Source organism: Pelophylax lessonae (genome assembly GCF_965119305.1).
Source record: "Pelophylax lessonae genome assembly, chromosome: 2".
Lineage (NCBI taxonomy): Eukaryota > Metazoa > Chordata > Amphibia > Anura > Ranidae > Pelophylax > Pelophylax lessonae.
This window is the reverse complement of record NC_138769.1, coordinates 293,639,987-293,652,800: the sequence shown is the minus strand read 5'-3', so window position 1 is coordinate 293,652,800 and position 12,814 is coordinate 293,639,987. Positions and strand designations below refer to the sequence as shown.

The 12,814-nt window shown below is 41.2% G+C and overlaps 1 protein-coding gene across 1 annotated transcript in view; it reads left to right on the top strand.

Moving 5' to 3' along the window:
* MED20 (mediator complex subunit 20) overlaps positions 1-12,814 on the top strand; it is a 49,024-nt gene that overhangs the window by 25,716 nt on the left and 10,494 nt on the right. Inside the window, exon 3 of the mRNA XM_082244733.1 lies at positions 1,453-1,706. Within this exon, the coding sequence (XP_082100859.1) occupies positions 1,453-1,706 (254 nt within the window). The remainder of the gene's footprint in view (positions 1-1,452; positions 1,707-12,814) is intronic.

Below are 12,814 nucleotides of genomic sequence, written 5' to 3'. Positions count from 1 at the left end.
ACCATCTCAATGATGATCAGAAGAATTGGAAAGCACCTGAGTTAAATATATGAGTGTCACAGCAAAGGGTCTGAATACTTAGGACCATGTGATATTTCAGTTTTTCTTTTTTAATAAATCTGCAACAATGTCAACAATTCTGTGTTTTTCTGTCAGTATGGGGTGCTATGTGTACATTCATGAGGAAGAAGAATGAATTTAAATGATTTTAGCAAATGGCTGCAATATAACAAAGAGTGAAAAATTTAAGGGGGTCTGAATACTTTCCGTACCCACTGTGTATATATGTATGTATATGTATGTGTATATAATATATATAGTGTGTGTGTGTGTGTGTATATATATATATATATATATGTATGTGTGTGTGTAAATAGCTGTATAAATTGATGGAGCTATAGAAGTACCTGTAAATGAATAATAATATGTCTGGGCTGTGGGGTAGGGTGGCATGACATAAGCCTTTTCTTACTAAGAAAAACATCAAAGCCTAGCTTCGTTTTTCAAAACCCTACATCAGGTCTGCCAAAACCATGTGGAAAAATGTGTTATGGTCTAATGAGACCAATTTTGAACTTTTTGGCCATGATTCCAAAAGACAAAACAGCAAAACCAACACCATGCATTACCAAAAAATACCAAACTCACAGGAAGCATATTGGTGGCAGCATTATGCTTTCAGGTTGCTTTTCCCCAGTTGGTACTGGGGCAAGATGGAGGGACTTATGAACAGTTCCAAATATCAGTTAGTTTTGGGAACAAAACCTTCAAGCCTTTGATAAAAAGATGAAAAGGAATTTCACCTTTCAGCATGACAACGACCCAAAGCATATCTCCAAATCAACAAAAAATAGCTTCCCTGGAAGATCAAAGTTTTGGAATGGCCCAGCCAGGGTTCGGACCTGAATCCAATTGAAAATCTGTGGTGTGACCTGAAGAGGGCTACACACAAGGAGATGCCCTTACAATCTAACAGAATTAGAGCTCTTTTGCAAGGAAGAGTGATCAGAGATTCCCAAGGTAAAATGTGATATGCTTCTAGACTCCCCTACCCCAAAAGACTAAATCCTGTCATCAAATCAAAAGGTGCTTCAACAAAGTATCAAAAAAAATTTTTTTCCCCTTTTAAAGATTACAGCTTGCTTTGAATTGCATAGATTATAGGTCATTATATAATTATAAGAGGGTGTGTACTCTTTTATGCATCCACGTTATTTTATTTCCTCCAGTAAACAATTTTATTTTGTTAAATTTTTAATTGACTTCACATATTACAGGTCACATTTTAATACCTGGCATTTTTACAGGGGTGTGTAGACTTTGTATATCTACTGTACTTTTCCTAACTTCTTAAACTTGCATGACAAAAGGTGGATTATACTGTTTAGTACTAGTACACCAGGCACATTGTATTGGGTTTTATCTCACAGGGATTTTTCTAATCACTTTTAGGTCAACCCGGGAAGCTCCTATACATTATGCACAGTTCAGAACACCCACTCAGTATATTTGCTTTGTTTGAGAATGGACCCTGCTTGGTTGCGGACCAAAACTTTGACGTACTTATGATTAAATTAAAAGGATTCTTTCAAAACGCAAAGGCTAATAAGATGGAGACAAGAGGGACACGCTACCAGTATTGTGATTTCCTTATCAAGATTGGTACAGTCACTATGGGACAGAGTGGTCGAGGAATATCTGTGGAGGTAAGTACATCTGAATTTCTTCTATTGAAAGACTTTGTTTTCTGTGACAAAATTTGCCATCCAATAAGGATGCTTCAAAAGAAGTCAAGCTAAATAATTAAATTTAGATACTGTAATGTCAAACATGTTTCTAGTTTAGCTACAATCTCCTTGTTTTGTAGTAGCTGATCGGGGTACGCACACAAGATCACTAAATACAGATGTGCATCCAGAATTTGTAAACCCCATCATGCAGTATGTCCACTTACATCTGCTTCTATTCTGGGAGTGAACTAGAAGATCAAAGCTGAAGCACTGATACACATGGTATTTGAACGTAAAGCAGATGCTTAGCTGAACATTTTGTCTGATGTAGTAAGCCAATCATCTACATAAAATGACGCATTGTGTACATGATCTGATATTTAGCATTTCCATAGAAGCATAATACTACAGAAGTGGCCAACCGTGTAATCTTATTTAGGCAATGTTTGCGTAATATGTTGTTTCAGAGACTAGAATAGCATTTGATCTCCAGAGGAACACTACAAATTAAAATTAATTTTGATTGTCTTCTGCTCATTGCCCCTTTCTGTGCTGGCCCTGACGGGGAGCAAAACATTTGTCCTGAAAAAAAACTCACTCTGGCACTTGATCTTGAAAAGATTACATTTACTGTAGAAAAAAAAAAAATGAATCATAGAATCCCGATCTACCTTTCTAGCATCCCTGGACTTTTCTGATCAGCTTCCTGTCCCACAAAGGTTTATGGCTCCAGTGCCCCAAACTGCCCATCACATTTCTTTGGCAGATGACCAGGGCAAAAAATCAAATATAGAAAAGACTTGATATTGACTCTCTACGGACCCTTTTGCGCTTTCAGCCATCTCATTGAATTATCAATTTTTGCTACGTGTATAGTGTTTAGAAGTATGAGTGGACCTAGACATCACACCAAAGTACTCTTACAACCAATATAGAGCTGCACAATTAATCGTTAAAAAATTGCGATTCAACTCCCCGAACGATCTTAATCCGGCATTTCCACGATTCATGTTGAACAAGTGCAGAGCCGTTCTCTGCTCATAGCTATGGGGAAAAAAAAGGCAGCCAGCAAAGTTTATCACAACATTGCTCAGCTTGAGATAAAAAGAAACATTGTATCATTTGGTTCTTTTAGATCAAAGGGATGAACTTTGGTCTGCAAATGAGGTCAGTTTAACCACTTAAAGACTAAGCCTTTTTCTGACACTTGTTGCTTACAAGTTAAAAATCTGTATTTTTTGCTAGAAAATTACTTTGAACCCCCAAACATCATATATATATTTTTTAGCAGAGACCCTAGAGAATAAAATGACAGTCATTGCAATATTTTCTGTCACACTGTATTTGCGCAGCAGTCTTTCAAAAGCAAATTTTTGGGGAAAACATCCACTTCAATGAATTAAAAAAAAAAAAAAAAACTAAAGTTAGCCCGATTTTTATTTATAAGGTGAAAGATGATGTTATGCCAAGAATTGTGATCTTTAATCATGCAGCTATAACACAATGGTAATAATTTAGAATAAAATCAAAAATGCCTATCCATGTGCAATCCAATTAATGTTTTTAAACCAAAACCTCAATTTCAAACCACAAAACAGCAATCATTATTCAGTGACAAACTTTCTTGTGTACAGTAAAACAAAACAAATGTGACTGTCCCAAATGACTATGTTTCAAATAGTGGTGCTTTTTTTTCTTTCAAATATTTTTTCCCTTTTAAATGTGCTTCTCATATCCCACAGTTTTTCCACCTTCATCCTTGTGGATTTCAGTTAATACAATTGTGCAGTGACTCTTGCCACCTTTCACCACTGCGCTCCCCTCCAGTTTAGACCTGTTTTTTAGGTCTAAAAACACCTTTCCCTGCTGGGGTTAATTCCGGGGTCCTCAGCTGTTCATTCTTGTTCCACTTTCCTCACTGAGCTGGCTTTGTCTGAACTTCCTTTCCTCCACGTCCCCTCAGTATAAAAGATACACTCACATTGTGTAGTAGTATATAAAGGTTTCCCATTTATTGCATAATAACCAATTACAATAAAACTTGAGACAGTGCGCTTTAAAAAATCATCCGATGGGGCAGCAGCTCCTGTATGCCCTCCTATGTTCCACAAACACAGTCCTCTATCACCCAACTCCTCCAATACATATCGTCACAATCACTTGACTTCCTCAGGGATATAATTAAAAGCATGGTACATTTAAGATAGGGTCTTGTGCAGGACCAAAATGACAGAAAGGCTAGTCTGTATTTAATCTGAGTAAAAAGCTATCCAATCAATAATCCCACTTCAAGTATCATTGGGCCCTCTTGCACACTAAAAAGCTAAAAAGTGCTTTAAGGCTCCATGCACACTAGCGTTTTTTAGGCTAAAAAAAGTGGGAAAAAATTCTGGTAATAGCTTTTTGCGGTAGCATTTTATTTGTGTTTTTTGCAGTTCCTTTAAAAAAAAAAACAAAGCTATAAAAACGCTCCAAGAAATTTTACAACAATTTTTTTCTGCTGCTAGACACTGAAGCTCAAAAAACGCTAATAGCCTAAAGTAATGTGCATGGACACATAGGATAACACTATTTAGCTTCTAGGAGCAGAAAAAAATGCTAATAACGGATTCTAGGATCTTAAAAAAACCCTAGTGTCTATAGAGCCTAAAAACACAGGACAAAAAACGCTAATGTTTTAGCGCTTTCTTTCCAGCGTTAAGCAGTGTTTAGCCTAGTGCAGGGGTACTCCAATATAAAATTGAAAGGTCCACTTACCAATTTTTCATTCAGTCCGAGGTCCGGAAAAGTGACCGTCAAATTCCAAATGCAGAACACCAACAACAAAAAAAGGTATTCCCCAAAACTTTTGAACTACACACAAAAAAATGTGGTGTGAAAGGTGACACCTTTGTTAGATAGGGAGCAGTGCCATACCAAGCTGACCAAGATTTCCCATTGAGGCCAATGTTAAAACTGGGAGTAGTGATTTACCAAGCTGACCAAGATTTCTCATTGAGGCCAATGTTAAAATCGGGAGTAGTGCCATACCAATCTGTCCATAGTAGCGAATGTACGTAAATGCCTCTGTACTGCACCTCTTCCCAGCTGCTACAACCTCTGCAACACACACACCTCTCCTCTGCCCTCATCTTCCCCAAAGGTCCCCCATCTTCCCACATGATTACCTTTATAAAATACCTTTCTGTTGCTGGCTGCCATATCTTCCTTCTCCTTCTTCCCTATGCATGTGTTGCTTGACACAGGGGGCGTGTCTGGATAGCAGTCCCGCCCATTCCCGACATCACAGCTTGAATTTGACAGGTGCAGTCTCTCATTGTGGCTGCACAGTGCCCTGAGTAGATGTCTCTTCACCGCCTGCTGCCGAAGCCCGGCTTCCCTCAACTCCATGTGTCCACGGACTATTATGGGGGACTACAACTCCCGGAATGCAGCACGGTGGGGGTGCTTAAGCGCGAGGAGGAATAAGTTCCTCCTCTGCTGTGAATGCTGGGCGGCGGGCGTGTGACATCACTAATTGCTAGACACCGGGCGGCTGGTGATCTAGCAACCAGTGATAAAAGAAATAGGTAGTTTCAGCACAGACCACCGCGGTCCAGACCTAAGCGCCTCTGGGTCCGGACGCGGCCCGGAGTCCGCCTATTGAGGACCCAAAGCCTAGTGTGTCAGCTACATTTAGTACCTGCAGTGTTAAGGAGCGGGGCCAGTGGCGTCCTTCACAACCAGTGAAAAGGGGGCTGGGAAGCCGCCCGACTCGTCCTTTACAACAGATGAGTCATCAGCTGCCAGTGGGCTTCCCCGCTGGCAACTGAATGTAAAATCAACCTACTACTCGTTGGTTAAGGGTGCTGGCGGCCTTTAAAAAGAAAAAACTCTGCTAAACAATGGACAGAGCTCGCTGGCCCTAGGGTTTTTCTTTAAAGCTTATAACGTTTTTTTGTTGTTTTGTAGCTGAAAAAAAAACCAAGAAAACGCCGGATGCTGCTAAAAGGTCTGAGCACGAGGCCTAAAGGTTCATTTTTATTTTCTCCTTTAAAAAAACAAGCATATCATACTTGCCTGCTCTGTGCAATGGTTTTGCAGAGCAGCCCTGAGCCTCATCTTCTGCTGTCCCCTGCCTCCACTCCTGGTTCCTCCTTTTCTGCGAGCTCCCTTATAGGTAGCTTTGTCCCATGGGGGCACTTGTGCAGGCTTGCTCCTGGGCTGCCTAGTCTGTGTCCATTGACACAGACAGGCTGACTAGGCCCCGCCCCATCATAGAATTTGATTGGCAGCAGCAGAAGCCATCGATCTGTACAGTAAGGTGAGAAGAGACAGAGTGGGTAGGGCCGCTGCTCTCATGTACATTGCTGGATCAGGGTTGGGCTCAGGTAAGTATAAGGGGGAGCTGGGGGGACATATGCAACACAGAAGGTTTTTTAACCTTAATGCATAGTAAGATATAAACAAACAAAAAAAACGCCCTAAGGCTTTACAACCACTTTCAGATCAAGTACAGTTCCTATGGTACATCTGTAGACTTTGGCCATTCTAACCCCCCACCTCCCCCCAAGCAAATGACCTCAGGACACATTTTATTGCTCCATTTAAAATCATTCTGAAGGTCTTCGGAGACAAAGGGGTGACTGGGGGATGTTTTTGTCACATCTACAGTATGTGCCTACAATCGTACAAGAAGTTTTAACTGAGGTGTGATTAATATAAAAAAAAAGCTTGATCTGAGGATCAAACTTTCAACTGTGGGATTATAACTACAATGCATTTTATAGCAGCTAAAAAAAACAGCAAGTGTACACACTCTGTACATGAATGAACTACAAGTACTGACACACCCATTAAAGAAAAGAAAACAAAAAGGGAAATTAACTAGCAAGCCCCCAATGAAAAGTAAAGACAGCATAAAGAAAACTTAGGAAAATCTTATAAAACTATTGTCACTGTAGAAATATAAATGTAGCCTTCCATAAAATTTAGCTTCAGTGAGAAACTAGGCATTCATTTTCATTCACTATATATTTTTTTCATATCTGGGGAGTAAGTGGTTACCCTCACAAGGCTGATGCTGGAATTTATCATGAAAGCAGAACATCTGGTATGGCAGGCTAATTTCTTTGACTAGTTTCAGGCCTGGCTATCTTCTCTGATTTCTGGTCAGTGTAAATAGTATGTAGCAAAGAATTGAACCGAGGTTCAGAAGGTGGGACTTTAAATGAGGCTCTACCTAATAGGGGCAAGATGCCTCCATCCCTATTCATGTTGAATATGAGGGGAATATCATAACAAAGCAATAAATAAATATAATACATCAGGCAGTGGGCTTGTACGGAGATAATAATAACATAGAAGCATAGTAATATAGCAGTAATTATTGTACATCAGTACATTGGAGCCCACTGCCTACAAAAAGGTACAAAAATGGGGGAACGGTAAAAGAAGGGGGGAAAATGGGACTTTAAATGAAGTGTGAGGACATGCAGTTGGTAATAATTGTTTAGAGAACATTGATAAAAAATAAAACAGGTTTATTATTACATATAAACTTGTGTAACATTGCATCAATTGCATAGTACATGCATATTGTATTGGCAGATCATGGTACAGTACAGAGCATAATATCGAAAACACATGATGTAATAGACTTGTACATAGGTTCCTTGGTAGCTATGGGTACATATTGTAGAATCCAAATCGTAGTAGAGTAGATGCATCGATAAAAAGCTCGACGCGTTTCGTGGACATGACCACTTTATCAAGAGCAGGTGCATCATAGAATATATATAAATATACAGCAGTAGAATCAGTATGCAAGACTAAGAGAACATCATGTAGCTTGGGTCAAGAGGGCAACATGTCCACACCGGGAGCTGAGGGAGTCCAACCAGCAGCCACATGGGGTACATCAAGAGGACATTCATAGAGAGGAAGTGTATCCAAGATATTAACAAGGGGGCGGTTTCAAAATAGCAGTCACCAAAGTAATCTGTAGGGGTGAGTACAAAAATATGAATAAATATTCAAAAAATGGTGACATTAATAGTAGTGTGACTTAAAGAATGATAGGTAAAGAAGGTTTCTTACAAAAAGGTAGGATACCAAAACAGTGATGTAAGTGGCCTATGCCAAAGAGGTATGGTGATAAGTATGGGGAAAAAGTGAACATAGAGAAGATAGGTATGGAGTACCATAGGAACCAATAGGCATTGACATAGAAAGAGTACCACTGCCAAGAGACCCAATAATGAGAGTGAGACCAGAAAAGCTAGTGAACAAAAAGGGGGGGGGAGTGTCCAAATCAAGTACCCGAGTCAGTCATGGTTGAGCTCCCAGCGTCACGTCCACGCTTGCAGTGGGAAGGAAGTCGTCGCCTCCCGGACAAAGCATCATCCCGGAAGGCGGCGAACAATCCTCCCCATATAGGGGCGCGAGATGGAATCACGTGCCGAGCGTAGTGGCGTCAACAGACGTCACGCGTGCGGCAGTGATGGCGTGACGCCGATGCGCCGTGATAGGACCGCCCACATCGCCCGCGTCCAAACAGGGCGAAGGGGGAGGAGGGGGGCCGCCAGAGCGCATCGCAGCTCCCGGCATGGAACAATGCCTATCTGATAGGACCAAATTATAGCAAAACAGAACATGTCACTGTACACATATTGATAGGACCAGCTGTAAAGCCAATAGGGAATACAATGCAGGCAAACCGCCTGACATTACAACCAAACTGCAGCCACACACTTCCATCCCTAAATCATTAAACAAAGAATTGAACCGAGGTTCAGAAGGTGGGACTTTAAATGAGGCTCTACCTAATAGGGGCAAGATGCCTCCATCCCTATTCATGTTGAATATGAGGGGAATATCATAACAAAGCAATAAATAAATATAATACATCAGGCAGTGGGCTTGTACGGAGATAATAATAACATAGAAGCATAGTAATATAGCAGTAATTATTGTACATCAGTACATTGGAGCCCACTGCCTACAAAAAGGTACAAAAATGGGGGAACGGTAAAAGAAGGGGGGAAAATGGGACTTTAAATGAAGTGTGAGGACATGCAGTTGGTAATAATTGTTTAGAGAACATTGATAAAAAATAAAACAGGTTTATTATTACATATAAACTTGTGTAACATTGCATCAATTGCATAGTACATGCATATTGTATTGGCAGATCATGGTACAGTACAGAGCATAATATCGAAAACACATGATGTAATAGACTTGTACATAGGTTCCTTGGTAGCTATGGGTACATATTGTAGAATCCAAATCGTAGTAGAGTAGATGCATCGATAAAAAGCTCGACGCGTTTCGTGGACATGACCACTTTATCAAGAGCAGGTGCATCATAGAATATATATAAATATACAGCAGTAGAATCAGTATGCAAGACTAAGAGAACATCATGTAGCTTGGGTCAAGAGGGCAACATGTCCACACCGGGAGCTGAGGGAGTCCAACCAGCAGCCACATGGGGTACATCAAGAGGACATTCATAGAGAGGAAGTGTATCCAAGATATTAACAAGGGGGCGGTTTCAAAATAGCAGTCACCAAAGTAATCTGTAGGGGTGAGTACAAAAATATGAATAAATATTCAAAAAATGGTGACATTAATAGTAGTGTGACTTAAAGAATGATAGGTAAAGAAGGTTTCTTACAAAAAGGTAGGATACCAAAACAGTGATGTAAGTGGCCTATGCCAAAGAGGTATGGTGATAAGTATGGGGAAAAAGTGAACATAGAGAAGATAGGTATGGAGTACCATAGGAACCAATAGGCATTGACATAGAAAGAGTACCACTGCCAAGAGACCCAATAATGAGAGTGAGACCAGAAAAGCTAGTGAACAAAAAGGGGGGGGGAGTGTCCAAATCAAGTACCCGAGTCAGTCATGGTTGAGCTCCCAGCGTCACGTCCACGCTTGCAGTGGGAAGGAAGTCGTCGCCTCCCGGACAAAGCATCATCCCGGAAGGCGGCGAACAATCCTCCCCATATAGGGGCGCGAGATGGAATCACGTGCCGAGCGTAGTGGCGTCAACAGACGTCACGCGTGCGGCAGTGATGGCGTGACGCCGATGCGCCGTGATAGGACCGCCCACATCGCCCGCGTCCAAACAGGGCGAAGGGGGAGGAGGGGGGCCGCCAGAGCGCATCGCAGCTCCCGGCATGGAACAATGCCTATCTGATAGGACCAAATTATAGCAAAACAGAACATGTCACTGTACACATATTGATAGGACCAGCTGTAAAGCCAATAGGGAATACAATGCAGGCAAACCGCCTGACATTACAACCAAACTGCAGCCACACACTTCCATCCCTAAATCATTAAACAAAGAATTGAACCGAGGTTCAGAAGGTGGGACTTTAAATGAGGCTCTACCTAATAGGGGCAAGATGCCTCCATCCCTATTCATGTTGAATATGAGGGGAATATCATAACAAAGCAATAAATAAATATAATACATCAGGCAGTGGGCTTGTACGGAGATAATAATAACATAGAAGCATAGTAATATAGCAGTAATTATTGTACATCAGTACATTGGAGCCCACTGCCTACAAAAAGGTACAAAAATGGGGGAACGGTAAAAGAAGGGGGGAAAATGGGACTTTAAATGAAGTGTGAGGACATGCAGTTGGTAATAATTGTTTAGAGAACATTGATAAAAAATAAAACAGGTTTATTATTACATATAAACTTGTGTAACATTGCATCAATTGCATAGTACATGCATATTGTATTGGCAGATCATGGTACAGTACAGAGCATAATATCGAAAACACATGATGTAATAGACTTGTACATAGGTTCCTTGGTAGCTATGGGTACATATTGTAGAATCCAAATCGTAGTAGAGTAGATGCATCGATAAAAAGCTCGACGCGTTTCGTGGACATGACCACTTTATCAAGAGCAGGTGCATCATAGAATATATATAAATATACAGCAGTAGAATCAGTATGCAAGACTAAGAGAACATCATGTAGCTTGGGTCAAGAGGGCAACATGTCCACACCGGGAGCTGAGGGAGTCCAACCAGCAGCCACATGGGGTACATCAAGAGGACATTCATAGAGAGGAAGTGTATCCAAGATATTAACAAGGGGGCGGTTTCAAAATAGCAGTCACCAAAGTAATCTGTAGGGGTGAGTACAAAAATATGAATAAATATTCAAAAAATGGTGACATTAATAGTAGTGTGACTTAAAGAATGATAGGTAAAGAAGGTTTCTTACAAAAAGGTAGGATACCAAAACAGTGATGTAAGTGGCCTATGCCAAAGAGGTATGGTGATAAGTATGGGGAAAAAGTGAACATAGAGAAGATAGGTATGGAGTACCATAGGAACCAATAGGCATTGACATAGAAAGAGTACCACTGCCAAGAGACCCAATAATGAGAGTGAGACCAGAAAAGCTAGTGAACAAAAAGGGGGGGGGAGTGTCCAAATCAAGTACCCGAGTCAGTCATGGTTGAGCTCCCAGCGTCACGTCCACGCTTGCAGTGGGAAGGAAGTCGTCGCCTCCCGGACAAAGCATCATCCCGGAAGGCGGCGAACAATCCTCCCCATATAGGGGCGCGAGATGGAATCACGTGCCGAGCGTAGTGGCGTCAACAGACGTCACGCGTGCGGCAGTGATGGCGTGACGCCGATGCGCCGTGATAGGACCGCCCACATCGCCCGCGTCCAAACAGGGCGAAGGGGGAGGAGGGGGGCCGCCAGAGCGCATCGCAGCTCCCGGCATGGAACAATGCCTATCTGATAGGACCAAATTATAGCAAAACAGAACATGTCACTGTACACATATTGATAGGACCAGCTGTAAAGCCAATAGGGAATACAATGCAGGCAAACCGCCTGACATTACAACCAAACTGCAGCCACACACTTCCATCCCTAAATCATTAAACAAAGAATTGAACCGAGGTTCAGAAGGTGGGACTTTAAATGAGGCTCTACCTAATAGGGGCAAGATGCCTCCATCCCTATTCATGTTGAATATGAGGGGAATATCATAACAAAGCAATAAATAAATATAATACATCAGGCAGTGGGCTTGTACGGAGATAATAATAACATAGAAGCATAGTAATATAGCAGTAATTATTGTACATCAGTACATTGGAGCCCACTGCCTACAAAAAGGTACAAAAATGGGGGAACGGTAAAAGAAGGGGGGAAAATGGGACTTTAAATGAAGTGTGAGGACATGCAGTTGGTAATAATTGTTTAGAGAACATTGATAAAAAATAAAACAGGTTTATTATTACATATAAACTTGTGTAACATTGCATCAATTGCATAGTACATGCATATTGTATTGGCAGATCATGGTACAGTACAGAGCATAATATCGAAAACACATGATGTAATAGACTTGTACATAGGTTCCTTGGTAGCTATGGGTACATATTGTAGAATCCAAATCGTAGTAGAGTAGATGCATCGATAAAAAGCTCGACGCGTTTCGTGGACATGACCACTTTATCAAGAGCAGGTGCATCATAGAATATATATAAATATACAGCAGTAGAATCAGTATGCAAGACTAAGAGAACATCATGTAGCTTGGGTCAAGAGGGCAACATGTCCACACCGGGAGCTGAGGGAGTCCAACCAGCAGCCACATGGGGTACATCAAGAGGACATTCATAGAGAGGAAGTGTATCCAAGATATTAACAAGGGGGCGGTTTCAAAATAGCAGTCACCAAAGTAATCTGTAGGGGTGAGTACAAAAATATGAATAAATATTCAAAAAATGGTGACATTAATAGTAGTGTGACTTAAAGAATGATAGGTAAAGAAGGTTTCTTACAAAAAGGTAGGATACCAAAACAGTGATGTAAGTGGCCTATGCCAAAGAGGTATGGTGATAAGTATGGGGAAAAAGTGAACATAGAGAAGATAGGTATGGAGTACCATAGGAACCAATAGGCATTGACATAGAAAGAGTACCACTGCCAAGAGACCCAATAATGAGAGTGAGACCAGAAAAGCTAGTGAACAAAAAGGGGGGGGGAGTGTCCAAATCAAGTACCCGAGTCAGTCATGGTTGAGCTCCCAGCGTCACGTCCA